This window comes from Piliocolobus tephrosceles, chromosome 4 (assembly GCF_002776525.5).
Source record: "Piliocolobus tephrosceles isolate RC106 chromosome 4, ASM277652v3, whole genome shotgun sequence".
Lineage (NCBI taxonomy): Eukaryota > Metazoa > Chordata > Mammalia > Primates > Cercopithecidae > Piliocolobus > Piliocolobus tephrosceles.
Window position 1 is genome coordinate 140,527,569 of NC_045437.1, and position 22,911 is coordinate 140,550,479.

At 49.7% G+C, this 22,911-nt stretch overlaps 1 protein-coding gene across 1 annotated transcript in view; it reads left to right on the forward strand.

The window, feature by feature from the left end:
• Positions 1-3,480: 3,480 nt before the first annotated feature.
• CSF1R (colony stimulating factor 1 receptor) overlaps positions 3,481-22,911 on the forward strand; it is a 34,303-nt gene continuing 14,872 nt past the window's right edge. The window contains exons 1-10 of the mRNA XM_023227077.3: positions 3,481-3,736; positions 9,262-9,519; positions 9,950-10,234; positions 12,047-12,183; positions 12,855-13,014; positions 16,976-17,168; positions 19,916-20,031; positions 20,186-20,306; positions 20,424-20,614; positions 22,192-22,307. Coding sequence (XP_023082845.2) covers positions 3,688-3,736; positions 9,262-9,519; positions 9,950-10,234; positions 12,047-12,183; positions 12,855-13,014; positions 16,976-17,168; positions 19,916-20,031; positions 20,186-20,306; positions 20,424-20,614; positions 22,192-22,307 — 1,626 coding nt within the window. The 5' untranslated portion in view covers positions 3,481-3,687. The remainder of the gene's footprint in view (positions 3,737-9,261; positions 9,520-9,949; positions 10,235-12,046; positions 12,184-12,854; positions 13,015-16,975; positions 17,169-19,915; positions 20,032-20,185; positions 20,307-20,423; positions 20,615-22,191; positions 22,308-22,911) is intronic.

The following is a 22,911-nucleotide window of genomic DNA, read 5'->3' on the forward strand; positions in this document are numbered from 1 at the left end:
AAACCATTTCCAATTTCAAAGTCGTGAATATTACCTCTATGGTTTCTTTTATGGGTTTAATAATTTTAGCTTTTATATTTAGGTTTTTAATTCATTTTGAGTTAACTTTTATATGTGATATAAAATAAGGATTCAACTTCATTCTTCTGCATGTGACTATCTAGTTCTTTTAGCACCTATGTTGAAAAAACTGGTCATTCTCCATTGGATGGTCTTGTCATCCTTGTTGAATATCAGTTATCCATGAATGTGAGAGTTTACTTCCTGACTCTCAATTTTATTCTATTGATCCATATAGCTATTCTTATGCTGATACCACACTATTTTGATTTCTGTAGCTTTGTAGTAAGCTTTGAAATTGAGAAGTGTGACTCCTCCATGTTCTCCTTTCTCAAGATTGTTTTGCATATTCAGCGTCCCTTGAAGTTCCATTATGAATTTGAGAATCAGCTTTTCCATTTCTGCAGAAAAAGGCTGTTGGGATTTTGATAGGGATTATATTGAACCTATAAATCACTTTGAGAGTACTGCCATCTTATTAAATCCTCCAACTTAGGAAAACAAGGTGGTTTTTTCATTTATTAAGGTCTTCTAAATTTCTTTCAACAGTGTTTTCTAGTTTTCATTGTAAAAGTCATGCAACTCCTTAGTTAAGTTTATTCCAAAATATTTTTTTAGATATTGCTGCAAATTAAGTTGTTTTCTTAATTTCCTTAGTGGAGTATTGCCAGTACCATAGAGTTATGTATGTTGATCTTGTGTCCTGCAGCTTTGCTGAATTTGTATATTAGCTCTAATAGTTGTTTTTTTGTAGATCTTTTAGGATTTCTCTATATATAGGTTCTCATGTCATCTGTGAACAGAGATAGTTTTACTTCTTCTTTTTTAATTTGGATGCCTTCTGTTTCTTTTCTTCCTGATTGCTCTGGCTAGGACTTCCAGTACTATGGTGAACAGAAGTGGTGAGAGCAGGCATCTTTGTCTTGTTCCTGATCTAAAGGGACCAACTCTCAATCTTTTACCATTGAGCTTGTTGTGCTTTTTCACATGTGCCCTTAATTATGTTGAGGCTGTTTCCTTTTATTGCTAGTTTGTTGGGTGGGTTTTGTTTTGTTTTGTTTTGTTTTTAATGAAAACATGTTGGGTTTTACAGTTACATCAAGTGACATGATCATAGGAGGATTTTTTCATTCTATTAATGTGACGTATTACACTGATTTTCATATATTAAACCACCATTGTATTTCCTGGACAAATCCCACTTCATCATGGTGTATAAGCATTTTAATATGCTGTTAGATTTGGTTTGCTAGTGGCTGGGTGCAGTGGCTCATGCCTGTATTCCCAAAACTTTGGGAGACCAAGGTGGGCAGACTGCTTGAGTTCAGGAGTTGGAGACCAGCCTGGCCAGCATGGTGAAACCCCATCTCTACTAAAAATTCAAAAATTATCTGGGCATGGTGGTGCATGCCTGTAATCCCAGCTACTCAGGAGGCTGAGGCATGAGAATAACTTGAACGTGGGAGGCAGAGGTTGCAGTGAGCCGAGATTGCTCCACTGTACTCCAGCTTGGGCAATAGTCAGACCCTGTGTCTCAAAAAAGAAAAAAAAAAAGATTTGATTTGCTAGTACTTTAAAAAAAAATTTTGCATCTATATTCATGCATTTATATTGGTCTGTAGTTATCTTTTCTGGCAATGTTTTGGTCTAGCTTTGGTATCAGGAAAATGCTGGCTTCGTAGAATGAGTTGAAAAGGATTGGTATTAATTCTTCCTTAAATGTTTGGGAGAATTCACCAGTGAAGCCATCTGGTCCTGGGCTTTGCTTTGTTGGGAAGTTTTTGGTTACTGATTAAATCTCTTTTCTTGTTATAGGTTTATTTGGATTTTCTTTTTCTTCTTGAGTCAGCTTTGATATTCATGATTGCTGAAGGTTCAAAACACTCTTCTGAAAAAGAAAGTGCATATATACACCATAAATATACATACAAACACACGCATACACACCACACAAACACCCGAGTACGTGGGAATGATCATTTTCCTGGATCAATGTTATATCAGGATTTTTCAATTTCAAGAAGTAACTTTAGGCTGGGTACAGTGGTTCATGCCTATAATCTCAGTACTTTGGGAGGCCAAGGTATGTGAATCACTTGAGCTCAGGGGTTTGAGACCAGCCTGGACAACATGGTGAAACCCCATCTCTACCAAAAATATAGAAACTTGCCAGGCATGGTGGCACATACCCCTGTAGTCCCAGCTACTCAGGAGGCTGAGGTAGGAGCATGGCTTGAGCCCAGGAGGTGGAGGTTGCAGTGAGCCGAGATCACACCACTGCACTTCAGCCTGGGTGACAGAACCAAACCCTGTCTCCAAAAAAAAAAAAAAGAAGAAATGACCATGTTCTTTAGAGATAAGAAGTAAAATACTAAGCGAATCAACTAAAAGAGGTAAAAGTAATTGCCTCTGGGAAAAGGGGGAGGAAAGGAATGCTATATATTTTAGGAGTTATGCAGAAACATTAGATTCTTTGTAAAATAAATAAATAAATAAATAAACAATGTAAGTAAACCATGAAAGATAGTTTTATAAGCAGACTGCTGGGATCCAAATCCTGTCTCCACCATTTGGTAGCTGTTTGACCGTGGTCAAGCTTAAGGCATTTGATCTCTCTGAGCTTTAGTTTTCCCATCTGTGAAATGAGAATGACAATAGTACTTACCTACATAAAGTTTCGCAGTACTAAAGGAGATAGTGAATGTAAAGGGATTGGCTAGTAAGTGTCCAGTAAAAGGAAGTTTATTGCCAGTATTATCAGGCTCTCCCAGACCAACCTGTATATAGGAGGCAAACAAACTCCATTTCTCCTATTGTCTCACAACACAAAATACTTCTGACACCAGATGTAGGGGATGGGCATGTTTCCCCATAGACCAAGCAATCAACCAATTGTTCAGATTCTGCAGCAGACACGAATCTGGCGCCCTCCAATTCAGTTCAATCACTGTATTTACCTAGAGATATCGTCAGATCTCACAGCTCGAAGGCTTGAGCCTAGAGTTTGAGCCTGCAGTAAGCTATGATGGAGCCACAGAGCTCCAGCCTGGGCAACAGAGTGAAACTCCGTCTCTAAAATAATAATAAATTTTTCAAAGATATGTATTACTTTGGAGATTTCAAGGATTTTAGGAGTTGTAAGCCAGGAAATGGGGGTAAAGAAAAAATGTATATGTCAGAATATCACACAACCTGACTTCTCTTTGGGCTCTGCCAGAGCCGCCTGATCACTCTGAAGACCCTCATTTGTGCTACTAACTGTCTGGCTGCTCTTGGATATGTCTCTTCTCCCAGGACCCCTTGCAGATGGCTTTAGAAGGGCCCCAACTTAGGTCCCCCTGGGTTCAGCCTGGCCCTGCCCGACTGCGACCCCTCCCTCTTGGGGTCAAGGCTTTGTTTTCTTCTTAAAGACCCAAGATTTCCAAACTCTGTGGTTGCCTTGCCCAGCTAAAAGGGGAAGAAGAGGATCAGCCCAAGGAGGAGGAAGAGGAAAACAAGACAAACAGCCAGTGCAGAGGAGAGGAACGTGTGTCCGGTGTCCCGATCCCTGCGGAGCTAGTACCTGGAAGCTCTGTGCCCTGGGCGCCTTACAGCCCTGCACCTGCCTGCCGCTTCCCCACTGAGGCCATGGGCCCGGGAGTTCTGCTGCTCCTGCTGGTGGTCACAGCTTGGCATGGTAAGAGCAGAATGGGGAGTGGGGGACTTTGATGGGGTGTGACAGAGAAGATCCTTGTGAAAGGATTTAGCCCTTGCCCCTCACTGGGTGTCCCCAGGCTGTGTTTTAGTCTCCCCAGCACTGGACTGCAGGTTTGTGGGTATCTGCTTTGGAGAGGTAGTGGGGTGAAAAGAGGTGGGTGCGGTGGAGCTGGTCCACCTGGTGCTGTGGATATGTCCCAGCTCCGCTGTCCACTCACTGTGTGTCCTGAACAAGCCTCTGATAGTCTTGAGGCTTCAGTGTCCACTTCTGTTCAATTGCAGGTGTTGGGGGCAGGGGAACAGTGATAGACTAGACCAGAGCAGTGCTTTTCATACTTTCCTTTGCATACAAGTTACCTGAGGATCTTGTTACAATGCAGATTCATACTCAGTCGGTCTCAGGTGCGACCTGAGATTCTGCATATCCAATACACTCCTGGGAGATGTGAGATGCCAGCACTGCTGGTCCAGACCTACACTGAGTTGGGAGGACCTGGAGAGCCCCTGATGGCTCTGGCAGTTCTGCCAGCCTGTGATTTGATGATTCTATGCAAGACCTGACCTGGAAGGGCCTGATAGGGGTGGTGGTTCTTCCTTGGGTGGCTCGTGTAAGGGGTCAGAGGGAGAGATAAGAGATTGGCCTCTCTGGCCCAGGGCTCAGGAGAGGGGAATTTGGGGTGAAAGGGGTATAGGGCTAGAGGAGGGATTGGGAAGAGGCCAGCGAGGGTCTCCTGGGCCAGAGCCCTCCCAGACACAGGCTGCCAAGTCTCAGGAGGTCCCCAGGCAGCAGCAGTTCTGCAGAATTTCCATCTGGGAGGGAACATGACAAGAGGTGAGGGGCTGCTGTGCTTGGCTTGTTGGCCCAACAAACACATTTCTGTTCTATTGCCTGCTTATTCAAAGGGACCTTGGGGGAGGATGGGGATTGAAGGGGAGAAAGGACAGCCTCACCCTGGCCTCTTCAAAGGAGGACCCTGGGGCCGTGGCACTTCTGGTCCCCTATGAGGAGACGGCCTACTGACCATCCTTTTCTGGCCCAGGCAATCCCACTGAGCTTGAGTGTTTGGCTTTTTTTTTTTTTTCCTGAGACAGAGTCTGTCTCTGTCACCAGGCTGGAGTACAGTGGCACAGTCTCAGCTCACTGCAACCTCTACCTCCTGGGTTCAAGTGATTTTCCTGCCTCAGCCTCCCGAGCTGGGATTACAGGCACACACCATTATGCCTGGCTAATTTTTGTATTTTTAGTAGAGACGGGGTTTCACCATGTTGGCCAAGCTGGTCTCAAGCTCCTAACCTCAGGTGATCCACCTGCCTTGGCCTCCCAAATTGTTGGGATTACTGGCATGAGCCACGGCGCCTGGCCTGGACTTTTTATTTTGCTGTGTAACTTACATACAGTAGAAAGCACAGGCTCTTAAGTTCAATGAGGTCTGACAAATGCACACACAGTGTATCCACCACCCCCATCATCTCAGAGTCCCACAGGTTTGATTTCACTGCCTTGTCCTATCCTTACACCCAGAACCTGCCTGTGGGGCAAAAACCAAAAAGTATCAGCCAGGTCTCAATTTGTTTATTATTATTATTATTATTATTATTATTATTATTATTATTATTATTTTATTGAGATGGAGTCTTGCGGCCAGGCATGGTGGCTCACACCTGTAATCCCAGAACTCTGGGAGGCCGAGGTGGGCAAATCACAAGGTCAGGAGTTTCAGACCAGCTTCACCAATATGGTGAAACCCCCTCTCTACTAAAAAATACAAAAATTAGCCAAGCATGGTGGTGGGCGCCTATAGTTCCAGCTACTCAGGAGGCTGAGGCAAGAGAATCACTTGAACCCAGGAGGTGGAGGTTGCAGTGAGCCAAGATCACGCCACTGTACTCCAGGCTGGGCGACAGAGCAAGACTCCATCTCCTTTTTTTTTTTTTTTTTTTGAGACGGAGTCTTGCTCTGTCGCCCAGGCTGGAGTGTAGTGGCACAATCTCGGCTCACTGCAACCTCCGCCTCCCGGATTCAAGCGATTCTGCCATTCCCGAGTAGCTGTGATTACTGGTGCCTGCCACCATGCCCAGCTAATTTTTTTATTTTTGGTAGAGACAGAGTTTTACTATGTTGGCCATTCTGGTTTCTAACTTCCAAACTCAAGCGATTTCCCTGCCTTGGCCTCCCAAAGTGCTGGGATTATAGGCATGAGCCACTGTGCCTGGCCTCAATCAATGTAGAAGTTTATTTTGCCAAGGTTAAGGACATGCTGGCAAGAAAAAAAAAAAAACATGGAGTCACAAAAATATTATGTGGGCTGTGCCATTCTGGATGAATTTGAGGGCTTTAACATTTAAAGGGGAAAGTGGGCTGGAGAGAAAAAGGGGACGTTGTGGTAATCCACATGTTGCAAAAGAAAAGTAGTAGGTAGGGGAACAGTCGATTATCTCGGTTCAGTAAATTGGCTCTTTACAGAGGAAAAGTGAACATAGAGGAGCTGCCTGTGGGATATTTTACCTTTCATCTGTCGCTATCAGCTTAGGAATAAAAGGCAAGGCAGCTTCTTGCATGACTCAGTTTTCAGCTTGAGTTTTTCCTTTTGGCAGAGTGAATTAGGGTCCGGAGTTTTTATTTTCCCTTCCCAGGGGCATGGTGTGTGGGAAGGGGGCCAGATGGTTGCCCAGGGTCCAGTCCCAAGAGAAAGAAGAGATGGGGAGGCTGGAAACCTAAGTTTTCAGCCCAGTAGACCAATGGTGAGTAGATGAGGGGCCACTGTGAGGAGACTGGGGATGGTGCTGGAGGACTCTAGAGAGAGGGGGGCTCGCTCTTCATCACTGCGATGAGATCCTGGGCTGAGGAGGGGCCGTAACCAGCCTTGGTGTGCAGTGTGTGTGCGTGTGTGTGTGTTGGGAGAGAAGAGTAGAGATTGGCGCACATTCTGGAAGTGGCGATGGAGGGGCTTCCAGGCAAGTGGGAGCTAGTGGAGAGGTGTAGGGCATGGGGAGAATTGGGGAGCGGAGATGAGGAGGGGAAGAATGGACAGGCACAGAAGGGCACCTCAGTTAATGTTCACAGCCCATTCCCCCACCCTGAGGAGGATGGGGGCCAAGCTGGCTTCCTTCCCTGCTAGCCAAGCCAGCAGGGGAAGTTGGCTGCGGAAATTGCGGGTATCAGCCTTATCCTGTGTGAATATCTGGGACAATAGGATAGGACAAAATAGGATAGACATCGCTCCCTGACCACATTTCCTGGAGGCCAAGGCAGGGTCTAGAGAGACAGGCTAGGGGAAGGGATGGGAAAAGTCCCCTGTGAGGCGTGAGGCAAGTGTAAAAAAGGAACAAATGGAATCACAGAATCCAAGGTTAAAATCTTGAGTAATCAGAGTTGGCCCAGAAGGGACATTAGCAATGTAGCAATTAAAGCAGGTGCCCAGGGCAGGAGCAGTTCTTTTTTTTTTTTTTTTTTTTTGAGACGGAGTCTCGCTCTGTCGCCCAGGCTGGAGTGCAGTGGCCGGATCTCAGCTCACACTGCAAGCTCCGCCTCCCGGGTTTACGCCATTCTCCTGCCTCAGCCTCCCGAGTAGCTGGGACTACAGGTGCCCGCCACCTCGCCCGGCTAGTTTTTTGTATTTTTTAGTTTCACTGTGTTAGCCAGGATGGTCTCGATCTCCGGACCTCGTGATCCGCCCGTCTCAGCCTCCCAAAGTGCTGGGATTACAGACTTGAGCCACCGCGCCCGGCCCAGGAACAGTTCTATATATCATCTCACTCAACCCCCAGCTGAAGTTTTTGGGGTGGGAGCTGGGATTATTCCCATCAGACAGAAGAATAGCCTGAGGCTCAAAGAGGTTAAGCAACTAACCCAGCTGGTAAGGGAAGAACCAAGTTCCAAACCCAAGTTGGTGTGAGCCCACACTCCAAGCTGTTTCCTGCTATAAAACCCCCGCCTGGGGGCCCTAGATTGCTGCCGCAGTGATAGGGTAGCCCCAGCTCTGTTGAGATTTGCTAAAAGGCTGCTAGAAATGACATTTGTCCCTCTTCCTGGTGGTTGCACTGCATAGGAGGGCTACAACCCCAGGTGGCAGCCTTGGCTGTATTCACAATTCATTCAGTCCCTTTTGCGGATCTTGGGGAGAGGGGATGCACATTCTGATGAATACAAAATCAAAACATGAATTAAGCCATCCCAAAAGGACTTGAGAGAGAAAACCTTTCCAATTCTGGGCTCTATGGTGGGTCAGGGGGAATTCCCATTTCAAGGGGGTTTGCAGAGAACAACGGAGAAACCCTGAATTCACCAGAAGCCCTCGGGGCTGGCCTGTCATTGTGGCCCCATCACTGGGAATAGGAAGGGCCAGAGCTGAGGAGTTGGATGGCCAGGGTCAGCCAGTGGATCAGCGTCAGAGCCCGGCCTCGCAGCTGCCCCGCAAGTGGCACTCCCTCTCCCTGCCTGGAGAGAGGGCAGTGGCTAGGAGGCTGGGGAAGCAGAAGTGAGAACCTCCCTGTAGAAGGGCCACAGGCTGAGCGGAAACCGGGGGCTGAGCCTGACGCCAACAATGTGTTTCCGCCCACACAGGCTGGGGGGCGCCTGGCAGCCCCTCGGAGGCTTGAATCAGCTCTCACTTCCCTCCTTTGCCCCTATTTTAGGCCCTGGAAAAATGCTGACGCTGCAGAGGCAACGGGCCTTCTTCCCAGACAGCCTGATAGGGGTTTCAAGTTCTCTTTTCTCCTTCAAGAAAATTTTCCTTAAAAGAAATTGGCTTCCCGGTAAACACAGATGTGTGGGGGTGCAGGGGTGAACTGCTGGGTGTAGACTAGGAATAAACATAGTGACTAACTCTTACTGAACCATTTATTTGGTGACAGGTGATGTTCTAAAGGCTTCCCATGCATTTAAAATGCCTAACATACTGACGAGTGGGTATGACGATTATCCCTGTTTTATAGGTGGGGAAACTGAGGCACAGCACTTCCCATCCCACTGTGCTGCAGACCAGATGTCAATCAGTGGGAGTGGGCGCACCAGGAGATTCCTGGGACCTCTCTAACTCTGCCGGGCTAAGATCCTACATCTCTTTTTTTTTCCTTTCCTATATGAATTAAGTCAGAGGGCTTGGCTGTGGACATTCCATTCGTTTCTTTCTTCATTCGGTGGTAGAAATGCATCTACTTTGTACACAGGGTTAAAAGAGTCCATTCCTAGGGAGAAGAAAGATGTCATCACAGCAGGGAAGACTAAGGCAGGAGGCTGAGGACCCCAGGGAGACAGAGGCCTGAATGAGAGGCAGAGCAAGCTGCAAGCCCCCTTTCTCAGAGAAGGGACCTCCTGGACATCAGAGACATCAGTCCAACCCTGAGCAGGTTGAGGGTTATGACCAGGGGGCAGGGGCTAATTCAAGGTGGTCCCTTGATGGTACAGCACCATCCCTGCCAGGCCACCACCCATCTCAGAGTCAGGACGGCCCAAGGGGTGCATCCTAGACCTCACTTCTGTCTGCTGTCCCTCCCTCCCACCAGGTCAGGGAATCCCAGTGATAGAGCCCAGTGGCCCTGAGTTGGTCGTGAAGCCAGGAGCAACGGTGACCCTGCGATGTGTGGGCAATGGCAGTGTGGAATGGGATGGCCCCATATCACCTCACTGGACCCTGTACTCTGATGGCCCCAGCAGTGTCCTCACCACCAACAACGCTACCTTCCAAAACACAAGGACCTATCGCTGCACTGAGCCTGGTGACCCCCTGGGAGGCAGCGCCGCCATCCACCTCTACGTCAAAGGTGAGGAGTCTGAGCCTCCTCCCAAGAGGTGTGGCCCAGCAGGCCCCACTACAGTGGGCCCTAAAATTAACAATCGTAACAATTCAGCTCTGCATTTACTGAGTGCTGGCTATGAGCAAGGACCTGGAAGAGCTTCTAATGTGATGCAGTCCTCCCAATAACCCTGCAAGGCGGGTCTACGATGATGCATTTTCTAGAAGTGCAGGGAGATTGTCCAAGGTCACACAGCCTCACATAGTGGGACTAGAGTGGAGCCCAGGTGCATCTGACTCTAGAGCCCCTACGCTGAAGTGTCCACTGAACTGTCCTGGCATGGTGTGAGCTCAGGTGAATGACCAGCCTCTCTGAACTTCCCTGTCACCTATGTCCAGGTACTCCTTGGCCCAGTGGAGGAAGGGCAGTTGTAACCCTGTGCCCTTCTCTACCCTAGACCCTGTACGGCCCTGGAACGTGCTAGCAAACGAGGTGGTGGTGTTTGAGGACCAGGATGCACTGCTGCCCTGCCTGCTCACAGACCCGGTGCTGGAGGCAGGCGTCTCGCTGGTGCGTCTGCGTGGCCGGCCCCTCCTGCGCCACACCAACTACTCCTTCTCGCCCTGGCACGGCTTCACCATCCACAGGGCCAAGTTCATTCAGGGCCAGGACTATCAATGCAGTGCCCTGATGGATGGCAGGAAGGTGATGTCCATCAGCATCCGGCTGAAAGTGCAGAAAGGTGTGTGGGGCACAAGGGGACCAGCAGCCAGGCCTGGAGAGCGGGGACAGAGAGCCGGCAGCCACACGGGTGGTGGCTGGGGACTGGGCGTGATGCGGGGTAGTGGGATGTCCTCCTCCTTTCACTTCTTCCCCTCAATGGTTCCACGATCATCCATGGGGCAGGACTGACAAGGTGTTGGGGCAGGGAGACAAACCACATGTGAGCAAATAACTCAGTGGGCAAGGTCATCTCAGGTCATTACATATGCCACACAAAAAAACATTCAACAGGGTAGCTGAATAAGAGTGTGTCGGGTGGGGAAGCCTCACTGAGAAGAAAACACTTCATTAGAGCTGAAATCTGAATGACATGAAGGAGGTGGTTGTGCAGGGATCTGCTTCAGCAGGGGGACAGTGAGTACCAAGTGGTGAGGTGGGGACAGGCTCTGAATGTTCTAGGTATGGAAAGAGGACTGAAGCTCACTCAGCCTCAGACATGGATTTCCTGCTCGGGGCCTGCCTGAGGCCAGGTGCTGGGCACGTGAAGGGGAGGGATGCTGAGCCAAGAGGCAGGCAGGAGACGGTGGCATGTGTGACAGCTCTTGCAGTGGCCAGGTAACAGTGGAGGTGGAGTCTCACCCTGCTGGGATGGCAGGCGGGATTCTGGTTTCTGGGAGAACTGGTGAGAGCAAGCAGGGCCCCAGGCTGAGGACCTGGGCTTGAGACAGCAATCAGCCTCTGTAACGAGGGCCAGGGTCAGAGTGAACTAGCTAGCCCAATGCCCCTGGGATCTGAGGCCATTAAACCTGCCCAGGAGGTCAAAGGACCCCAGCTGTGTGGGCAGAGGAGGCCGTTAGGGCTCTTTCCTGGCACTTCATCCTGCAGAGCCCTGGGCTGGTCAAGAGCCAAGGGTCCTGGGCCCTAGCTCTGCCTTGACCCCACTCAGGGACCTTGGGGGAGTCCTTTCATGTCCCTGGGCCTTAGCAATCTGGATTAGATTATCTTTCAATAGCAGCAATGGGCATAAATATGAATTTAAGGCCTACTGTGCATCAGGCATCTTGCCGGCCGGCTGCTGGAATATTCTTGTCATGGATTTGACATTCGACTACAGTCTAACTATTAAATAGAAAGTACAAATGTGATGAACAAGAAACCAAGCTGGGGAGTGGAGGGCGTGGAAGTGCTGGGGAGGCTAATTCATATCAGCTGGTCACAGAGGCCTCGCTGAGGAATTTTTGAGCTAAAGATCTGAAGGATGAGAACAGCCTCCCATTTGAAGAGTGGGAGGAAAGGCATTCCAGGAGGGAAAGGTGAGTGCAAAGGCCCTGTGGTAGGAAAGAGGTGCAGGGGGCTGCAGTGCAGTGAACAAGGGGTGGGGTTGTCAGGGCGATCAGAAACAGGTTGGGGTATGGAAAGGACTTTGACTTCTTTTCTGAGAGTAACAGGAAGCCCCTAATGTTTACAGAGGAGAGAGGCATGGTCCCATTTATATTTGTAAGAGGTCACTTTGGTGAAGAGTCCAGGTGTAGGGGGCTCAGAGGGAGGCAGGGAGGCCTCTGAGGAGACTGGTGCAGAAGTCCAGAGTGGAGAATGGTGACGGGACTGGGAAGGGGTAGAGGTGATGGAGAGAGTAGGCTTTCTAAGGCCTCTATAGGATAGGACTTACAGTGGGGGGAGCAGAAGCATCAAGGCTGCTTCCCAGGATTTGGGATGGGGCAGTGACGGGGGAAACCTGGCCAGTGTGGCCTGGCCCATGGCAGGGAGGAGAGCAACAGCTATATCATGTTCAGGGAACCTGGGTGTTCAGGGATCTCTCGCCCGGTCTCAGTCATCCCAGGGCCCCCAGCCTTGACACTGGTGCCTGCAGAGCTGGTGCGGATTCGAGGGGAGGCTGCCCAGATCGTGTGCTCAGCCAGCAACATTGACGTTGACTTTGATGTCTTCCTCCAACACAACAACACCAAGGTCAGTCCCTGCGGATCACAAGGTGAAGTCTGGCCATCCTCCCGGCACACCAGGTTTTACACGGTGGAGTCATGGCCCCCCCACTCCAAACCGGCTGTTCTCAGCTGAAGGCACAGTTCAGACTCCAGAGAGGGGCACAGACTCGCCCGAGATCTCACTCCCAGTCAGTAGCTGATGCAGAACCAGGACTCATGCTTGTGCTGCTGAACTTTGTGGGGGGAGTGGGGGGTGGGGGAGGTAGTTCTCTGTCCCCTTGACACATGGCCTTTGCCCCAGCCTTTAGACAAAACCCAGAGGTGAGCTCACTTCTATTTAGCAAGGGTTTCCTAGGCCACCTTTGAGGCCCAGGAATATAACAGCTATTTCAGAAAGACTTTGGGAGACAGGGAGGGGGGGAAGGAGGATTCCGGGAGGGAATCACGCTGGGCTGCCCCTAAGAGCCCCCTCCCTTCCCACTGTGCCTGCCGTGTTCCAGGCACAGCCCTAAGCCACATGCATGCATATCTCATTTACTCCTCACTACAGTCTTGGGGACAGGGAGCCCCATCTTATAAGTGAAGAAACAGGCTCAGAGGACAGGCAGATAGTAATTAAAGGCTGAGGATTGGAACCCAGATCTCTCTAATCCCTAAACTACCTTGGTATAACATCTCCATTCCTTCTGGCTGCAGCTCGCAATCCCTCAGCGATCTGACTTTCATGATAACCGTTACCAAAAAGTCCTGACCCTCAGCCTCGGTCAAGTAGACTTCCAACATGCCGGCAACTACTCCTGCGTGGCCAGCAACGTGCAGGGCAAGCATTCCACCTCCATGTTCTTCCGGGTGGTAGGTAAGCATCAGGGTGGTGGTGGATGGTCAGTAGGGATCCTGCAGGAGTGGGAGCAGAAGGGTTTTGAGGAGGAAGCTGATGTCAGGGAAGGAGACCTGCTGAGGATATCTCTGCCAGAGTTCGTTTATCCAAGACCTGGCTAAGGAGCCACTCTTCCAGGAGCTTTCCCTTACCCTGTCCTGGGACCTCTCTCCCACCTTGGAGCTCTTACATTGTGTGGCTGCACTGGGTACACCTTAGCGCCATTTTTTGTTTTGTTTGGGGATTGGGGTCCAGTAGCTCCCTACTGGACTGCAGTTGTTCATTTTTCATGCATTTCTTTATGGACACATGAAAAGACAATGATCGCCCAGTGATTATGGGGGAAGCACAGGGTGTCCTGGGAACACTGAGGAGTCCCCCAACCCAGGCTTGAAGAAGGTGGCCTCTAAACTGGGAAGAATGAAGGTGGGTTAGCTGGGCAGAAGGGTGGGAAAGGAAGGGGAACAGCGCTTCTGGCAGATGGAGGAACATATGAAAGACTCAAAGGCAAAGAGAGCATAGATCATTTGGAACACTGAAAGAACTTGACAACAGCTCAGACGTAGAGTGGTGTGAGGAGTGGCCACAGGGGAGCAGAGCAGGCAGCAGAAGCCAGAGGTAAAGGTGTCTTAAAGTGAGAGAGTAACTGCATCTTAACCTGTTGGATGCTCATTGTAAAGAGGAGAGTGATGGGGTCAGATTGCACAGAGGAGGCACCGTGTGGTGGTCAGGAGTACACACTCCAGGGCAGTGTTCTAACCTGAGTCTGCCAACGACTAGCAGATGAAGATAGTAACTGCCTTCATAGATAGAAAGATAGATAGATAGATAGATAGATAGATAGATAGATAGATAGATAGATAGATAGACAGATAGATAGTAAGTACTTACAACAGGGTCTGACACAGGAAATGCTGTCCAAGTATGCACTAGAAGATAGTATCTGAGAAGGCTCAGTCTGATACCATGTGGATTGGGTGGGAGCCTGGAGGCTGGAGAATAGGCTGAAGATGGCCAGTGGTGTGTGGAAGAGTCTAAGATGTAGGGATGAGGAAGAGAAAGGAGCTAAGGATGACCTCCAGGTCTCTGGCTATGGTGATTGGGTGCAGGCGGTGGCAGCCACTGGACTCGGACCCTGAAGCAGGAGCTCATCAGAGTGGGAGCAGGCTCTGAGTCCTTTAGGTCTGGCCGTGCTTCATGTGTTGAATGTTACGGGAGACAGAGGTGGCGAGGAGCATGAGAATCATGAGCATTGCTACCCTAGAGTACATGCATGACTTGCAGCAGATTGTGAGCTCTGCCGTGGACCCCATTAGGTACTGGAGGCTTTGGCAGGGTAAAGGGGAAGAAGAGCAAAAGCACAAGAATTATCCTTCAGTTATGGCTTCTAATCCTGTCTGCTTTCTAGTACAGGCATACAGTCGTCACTCAATACGTGTTTATGTTCATTCACACTTTGGGCCAAACACTGTTCTAGACATCGAGGATACAGCTGCAAATGAAACAGATACAACAACCCCTGACCTCATGAAGTGGGTGCTCTAGCTGGGAATGGGTAGGCAATGAACCAAGTAAATTATTAAAAAACAAATGATGTAGCATTTGCAGCTTCAGATTGGGTGGTCACCAAGGAAGATCTCACTGGAAAGCTGATATTTGAGCAAAGACTTAACTTGGTGAAGGAGCAAGTCATGTGGCCATTTTGGAGAGGGGAGCTCCATCCTGTGGCAGGACTGTGCTTGCCGTGTTCAGGGGACAAGTGGGCTGGTGTGGCTGTGGGGAGAGAGCGAGAAAAAATGTGGCCTCAGATGAGGTCAGAGAGTTAAAGTGGGGAGGTGGCAGATCCCACAGGGCCTTGGAGGCCACTGTAAAAACTTGGGCTTTTTCTCCTGAGAGAGATGGGGAGGTGTGGGAGGGTTTGAGCAGATGAGTGACATGGTGGGGTTGGATGTAACAAGAATTAACAGAGCTTTCTTGGGCGTTGAGTACTGTCTGTAGGGAGACAAGGATGGAAGCAGGGAGATGAAGGAGGAGGCTACCGCAGTGGTCCAGGCTGGAGCTGATGGTGGGTGGACTAGAGTGGCAATGGTGAAGGTAGCAGGAAGTGCTGGTGTTTGGATGGATGAATGGACAAATGGATGGATGAATAATAAATGGATTGCTGAGAGAGACAGAGAAGAAGAGAAAAGCCTTGCCCCCAAAAGCTCACAGACTAGTTGGAGAGAGAAGAAAGCTACCTGGAGGGAGAACCAGATGCATGAAGCAGTGCAGATGTGGTGCCTAATGAGTATATAGTCTGGAAGGGCAGCAAAAGTCCAGTGGAGTGAGAGGTTCCTGCGTCCTGGAGCACTGAGTAGAGACTCCCTCATGGGGGTGAGTCTTAAAGGATAAAGAGGCCTCTATAATGAAAAGGAGGAGGATGAGATTCCTGGTGGAGGAAATGGCTAGAGCAAAACCTCCAAGGTTGGAATGACTGGTGTGTTCAGGGATGTTAGGAGACCCAGGTGGGTGGAGTGTTGAGTGTGTGTTTGTGTGTGTGTAGGAAGGAAGAGGGGAGGGGGCTGGATGAGCACAGTGAGACCTGATTTGATTGAGGAGAGCCTTGAATGCCAAACTGAATAATGGAGGCGAAGGGACGCCATAGGGGGCTTTTGAGTAGACATATGTCTGTGTAGAAGGGTGAATTTCAGATTTTTAGACAGAATAGAGTAAGGAGAGGAGCTCTTAGAAATCATCTAGTCCAGGGCTTGTGGCAGAGCCCTGAGGTTTTAAGAAGGCATGTCAGGGCCTACCATGACAGGCACGGAGAGGCTGAGTGAATTGGGGTTCTTGCCACAATTCCTTTGCCTGAGATTCAACAAGAGCAGCTGGATTACAAGTGTGCAAAATTTCATTAGGAGAAACTAGTTAGTAGCTGGGCATGGTGGCAGGAACCTGTAGTCCCAGCTACTCGGGAGGCTGAGGCAGAAGAATTGCTTTAACCTGGGAGGCAGAGGTTGCAGTAAGCTGAGACTGCACCACTGCACTCCAGCCTGGACAACAGAGTGAGACTGTGTCTCAAAAAAAAAAAAAAAAAAAAAAAAAAGAGAAACTAGTCAGGACTCTTTCAGATACAAGTAACAGAAATCAACTCAAACTGGCCTAATTAAAATTTTTTTTTTTTCCTTATAGCTAAAATGCTCATGGATATCAGCTTCAGGAACACTTGGATCTAGGTGTTCAGCTGATGCTGGAAAGAATCTATGGCTCCCCAACTCTCAGCTCTGCTTTTACCTTTTGGGCCTAGCCCCCAGAAGTCTTTCCCCTTGTAGGACTCTGACTATCTGCCTTGTAGTATCTGACCTAGCAATACCAGTAAAATAAGGGCTTCTCTTTTCCCAGAGTCTTAAAAAAATCATGGAATTGAGTGTTACGGACTCATGGACTCACGGTAACCCAAACCAATCACTGGGCCAGAGGGGACAGAGTACCCTCACTGGCTGGCCTGGGTTACACACCTACTCCAGAGCTATATTTGGAAGTGCATTGACTGACTTATGACCAGAAGAAAGGGAAATGGATGAGGACATGTGAAATTGTGTATGTGTGTGCGTGCGGACATGTGTATTTTTTCTTGCTGCCAAAAATTTTTCAAAAACTTGGAAAATCACAGATTATATTCAATCTCTTCATTACACAAATAAGGAGATGGAGGCACAAATGGGGATAGGAATTTGCCCAGGTTCTCCTAGGGCCTCAGTGAGAAAAGTTTTGATCCAGGGATTCCGAAGGGGGGTGGTGAGAAGAGGGGTGTCAGAGGACCTGTCTTGGGTGGTGGTGAGGACTGTATACCTGTGACATAGCTGCTCAGGGACTGGATCAATGGGTGGATGACAAAATGGACAAATAAACCAGGACATCTTCCCACTAATGCCAGATGCTTGTGTGTTCTGCTTTCCAGAGAGTGCCTACTTGGACTTGAGCTCTGAGCAGAACCTCATCCAGGAGGTGACCGTGGGGGAGGGGCTCAACCTCAAAGTCATGGTGGAGGCCTACCCAGGCCTGCAAGGTTTTAACTGGACCTACCTGGGACCCTTTTCTGACCACCAGCCTGAACCCAAGCTTGCTAATGCTACCACCAAGGACACATACAGGTACCACTTATCAGCTCCCATCTACACAGCCCTATAGCCAGATGGGGGATGCTTCAGCAAGAATCAGGACACTTGGCTCATGTCCCAGCCTTGCTGTATGACCTTGAGCAAGTTCCTGTCCCTTTCTGGGCTTCACTTTCCCTGATTTCATGGAATCCCAATATTGGTTATCTGTGTTTGAGATCTGGATGAAATTGACTTATCTCTCCATCCCACATCCTTGGGATAGTCAACGCCCCACCCAAGGGTTCTACCATTTCTTGGGAGTGTGCATTCTCATGGCCCCTCAAGAACCCTCGGTCTCATTCATTTTCCTCTCTGGGGGCCAATCTAAATACAGAAAACAGCCCCACTCACAGACACCCTCCTGATAATGGCTGCCCAAGTTATCTGCCACATACACAGGCTTGGAGGGAGGGGAAGAGGGAATTAACATCACATAATCACAGATACATGAGATGTTCTTTAAAGGAGTGTGATCACCCAGTTGCGAGAATTTCTCATTGGCTGCTCTTCTCTGTAAGCTCAAAACTCTTCCCATGAAGTGCAATCTATAATAGCTCGACACCCCCTCTTCTTCCATCTCTCCACTCCCACAACCCTGTGTATTTCACACACACATTTTAGAAATCTGTTTCCTGTCTGCTTATGAACTGTGTTCTTGGGGTCTTACTTTCTCATCCAAAGTGGCTTAAGCAGGTAGGTTCTAAATAAGAAAGCTTTGTCCCTAAGAGGAACACTCATACCAGGTATACTAGGTATTAACTCAGGTATTAAAACAGTTCTTTCTTTTCTTTTCCTTTCTTTCTTTCTTTTTTTTTTTTTTTTAGACGGAGTTTCGCTCTTGTTGCCCAGGCTGGAGTGCAATGACATGATCTCGGCTCACTGCAACCTCAGCCTCCCGGGTTCAAGTGATTCTCCTGCCTCAGCCTCCCAAACAGCTGGGATTACAGATGCCCACCACCATACCCGGCTAATTTTTACATTTTTAGTAGAGAGAGGATTTCACCGTGTTGGCCAGGCTGGTCTCCAACTCCTGACCTCAGGTGATCGGCCCATCTCGGCCTCCCAAGGTGCTGCGATTACAGGTGTGAGCCATCGTGCCTGGCCTAAAATAATCATTCATACCCTGCCCTTTCAGAATGAGACAGTACAGCCTGATTAAGGGTAGTGAATGCGTGGTGTGCATGCCACATGCACTCTCATTCATTCTTCTGCAACTCTCTTCTGCAGAGTGTAGATGTGGCCTCAGAGTCCTCCTCAACACAGGCCCCAGGCAGTATTTCCAGCATAGTTGGCTCGTGAGAGATCTGTTTGTCATCCCTGGGAGGATCCCTTAGACTAACTCCAAAACTCTTTGGGATTCTGGTTCTAGCTCCGGAAGCACAAACCTCACTGATTCCCAGAATCTTGTTTGCCAATTGTCAGAAACAACAAGGATGTTTTCTTGTCCTCACCTTCCTCCTCTTCAATTCCCTTCTGGTCCTTTCTGGCCAGGTCTCTGTCTCTCTCTCATTTAAAGCAGAAGTTCTGAATTTGGAATCTGTAGGCCCTTTGGAGGGGGCTGGTCCATGGATGGGTTTAATGGGTCCATAAGCCACAGAGGCATTGAGGAAAGGAACACGAGATCCCCTAAAACAGCAGTCTGGGCCCTTTCAGCACAAGGCAGACAAGCCCGGACTCCAAACAGCCACTGAATTTTAGTTCATGTGGTGGGTGTGTTCATAATGGTGACTTTCAATCATCTAAAAAAGTCCAATTCTTTTTAGTTAAAGGGGTGGAGGTTATCTCAAGAATTGACCTGGACAGAGGGCTTCTATATGCCCAAGGTCTGGCTGGATGAGACTGCTCTCTGAATACCATGGATTTTAGTCCAGTAGTAGCTGCAGACATTTCCCAAGCAAGAACTGGCCATTTGCTGTAATTTTTTAAGTTTTATTTATTTTGACAGTGAACTGGGGGACTTTTTAAAAAACGTATTTATTACCTAAACAACACATGTTCATTGTGGACAAATTATAAAATAGAGATAAAGAATAAAACAAAAAATTTCCCAGAATCAAACAAAGATGATTTTTGTTGTTAGTTTTCGCTCCCGAGCCTTTTCTGTAATAAAGGGTACCATTAAATTGAGTGCCCACAGAGAGTCAAATTCTGTGTCAAGCACCCTAAATACATATCCCTTTAATCCTCAGGCCAAGCCTGTTAATTAATTACCATCGATATCACTCACAGCAAAGGAAATGAGGGATCAGAGAGGTTAAGTACTTGTCTAAGGTCACACAGCCAAGAAACGGCAGCACCAGGACTTGAACCCCAGTCTCTGCAGCAACATGGCTTAGAACCCAGGGCCCTACATCCTGCCTCTTTTTCTCAGTCCCTCTTAGCGAGGTTGGCACTTCAGGGATTTTTAGCAGGGATTGCAGCTTTCATGAAAGCTTAGTTCAGTGACAGTGGTCAACGTAGCGGACCTGTGATATGCCTCCCAGCATCATGAAGACATCACCGCTATTAAACCTCAGGAAAAAAACACTTTCAGATAAGAAAACCAACTGAGGAAATAGGATTGGTGGTTTTTGCATGTCTTAATGGCACCCTGCCTGAGTACCTCGCTTACCCAAGGCCATTGGGCCCTGGACATTTTACCAAAAATAAAATAAACCCCTTTAAGGCTGTTATCTGACTGCAATCCTGTAGGGGCCATACTAGGCTGGGGCTCACCAAGATCACCTGATTCTCTCCTGTAGGCACACCTTCACCCTCTCTCTGCCCCGTCTGAAGCCCTCTGAGGCTGGCCGCTACTCCTTCCTGGCCAGAAACCCAGGAGGCTGGAGAGCTCTGACGTTTGAGCTCACCCTTCGATGTGAGTGCTGGGGCGGAGCGCTGCCTGGGGTAGAGTCCCTGGGACTGCCTGGAGGGATGGGGTTGACTGGGGCAGGGCACAGGGAAGGAGGTACTGACTGGGAGGTTGGGAGGTGGCAGGAAGAATGTGACTTGGGGCCTCCTCTCTTCCTCAGACCCCCCAGAGGTAAGTGTCGTATGGACCTCCATCAATGGCTCTGGCACCCTTTTGTGTGCTGCCTCTGGGTACCCCCAGCCCAACGTGACATGGCTGCAGTGCGCTGGCCACACTGATAGGTAAGTGGGCTCTACTTACCTCCCTCACCTGGCTCAGGGGCTGGGCACACTGTGAGTGGGAGGGACATGCTGGCACTGGGAAACCTGAAGCTCTGAGCCACAATCTGCTTTTCCCAGGTGCGATGAGGCCCAAGTGCTGCAGGTCTGGGATGACCCACACCCTGAGGTCCTGAGCCAAGAGCCCTTCCAGAAGGTGACCGTGCAGAGCCTGCTGACCGCTGAGACCTTAGAGCACAACCAAACCTATGAGTGCAGGGCCCACAACAGCGTGGGGAGTGGCTCCTGGGCCTTCATACCCATCTCTGCAGGTGAGCGGGAGCCTTCGCACCCCCTACCCCACCCCAGCTCCTTTAGGTGGAGATAGGAGTCGGTCCTGGAAACTGCCCACCCCACCCCCAACCCACCCTGTCGAGGGAGCTGGGGTCAGATCCACCTTTGGAGCAGATCCTAGCAATACCAAGGTCTACCTCTCTGGGCCAATCCAAGCCCCTCCTGCCCGGCAGGTCTCCTGAAGCAGTAGGATGGAGCAGTCTCTGTGAAAGCAGAGAGAAAGCAGCCTAAAGAAACTGGCCCTCACTCTTATCCCTGCACTCTAACTCATGCATTAATTCACAAGGATGTGCAGGCATTATGTGCCATGTGCCAGGGACGTGCCCTATGCAAGGAAGTAGTGCCTCCCCAGAGCTTAGTCTGATGGGGGAGGCAGGCAATGAGCAAGGAAACAGTTCATCGCCAGCTCACGACGGCCTTCTCCAACTCTCCCCTCTTGCTCCAGACACAGTCTATCCATTTGAGGTTGCTGTGCAAGAGGCTGCTCTGGGGAATGATGCCCAGTCCTGTGCACAACACAGGCTGCCTCTCTCTGCTTTACACAAAGGCTCCTTACCAGTTAGTTCTGTGATTCTCAGAGACCCACAGCATCCTCAGGCTTTTGACAACCAGGCTCTGGCACCCACTGTGTGCCAGACTCTGGCCTCTGCCTGGCTCAGAGGTGGTCACTGGTGTCCCCAGCTGCTGACCTTGGACAACTGCTACCGGGGTCCAACTGCATGCAGGTGCCTGTGGCCACTCTGGGTCTCACTGCTGGAGGTTGTATATTATAATAAAGCCAACATTTTGTTGAAGGCTTCCGCTGCGCCAGGCACTGTGTTAAGCTCTTGACAGGGATTATCTCAATTAACTCCTACAAACCTAGGAAATAAATATAATTTTCCCTAGGCTCAATGTCACACACCTCCTAAGTGGCACAGGTGAAATTTGACTGCAGATCTAAGTTATTGATCTGAGTAAGGAAGTGGAAATCATGTCCTCCAAAACATCACAAGAACTAGGATTATAGATCCAGGGAAGAGGAGAGCCTGGGGCCACAGGCCTGGCTTGCTAGACCCTCAGAAGGGCTGTGTGGTTCCAAAGGGCATGTGGGGAGGCTGCAGGGGAAATGCAGGAGAGGAAGGTTGTTCTGACCGAGCTTCCTGGAGGTGTAGTGCACTCATTGTCTCCCGTCACTGAGGGTATGCACACTGAAGGTGTGCGTGGTGCAAGCCATGGCTGGGCACCAGGCCAGGCTGCTGCGGAGAGGTTTCTTACACTGGCAGAGGGTGAGACTGCATGACCCCAGAGGCTCCCTACTCCCAGCAACCGGAGAACGTGACTCCAGACAGGGTTTGGGGTGGACATGAGCAGAGCTGGAGAGGCCGTCCTCTTCCTCTCTTGGGGAGGGTCTGCAGGAGAGGCCCCAGAGGCTTCCAGTGGGGGATGCTCCATTCAGTCAACAAGCATTTATTGAGCACCCACTGTGTTACAAGCAGTGTGCAGGCCTGACCTCATCAGGGAGGGGGCTCGGGGGCGCCCCTGCCTGCTCACTGCTTTGCTTCATGCCTTCCAGGAGCCCGCACGCATCCCCCTGATGAGTTCCTCTTCACACCGGTGGTGGTCGCCTGCATGTCCGTCATGGCCTTGCTGCTGCTGCTGCTCCTGCTGCTATTGTACAAGTATAAGCAGGTGAGCTGGAGCGGAGTGGGGCTGCCAGGCGCCTGAGTGAGCCAGATTTGGACGGTACCCCCAGGCTGCATGGATTCACCCTTCTTCCTCCTGTCAGTCAGTCAGCTAACGGCTCTTTAGTGGGTGCCTACTGTATGCCAACACGAGCCAGTTGCTGGGTGGCCTCTGAGGCTCTGCCCTCATAGTGTTTACTGTCTAGTGCGAGAGACAGGTGCTAATCAAATAGCCATGAAAGCAAGGGCACACCTGTAATCCCAGCTACTTGGGAGGTTGAGGCAGGGGGATCACTTGACACCAGGAGTTAGGGACCAGCCTGGGTAATACAGCCAGATCCCAGCTCAAGAAACAAAACCAAAAGGCATGAAAGCAAGGGCATGGATTATAGAGTGAGGAGAGGCTATGAGGAGAGGAACGGCATTCCGGGGCAGCCTAGACCTGGGATCCTCTCTCAGCCCGGGGGTGTCCCGGCACCCAGCACGGGACAGAGGAAATGGACATACAAGGGTGGTGTCCCCTGGGCCAGGTCTGAGCCCTGCCCTAAGTAGCACATGGTCTAGTGAAGACGAGAGCCTGTGGCCGTCCTCTTCATTATTTCATGTTACTG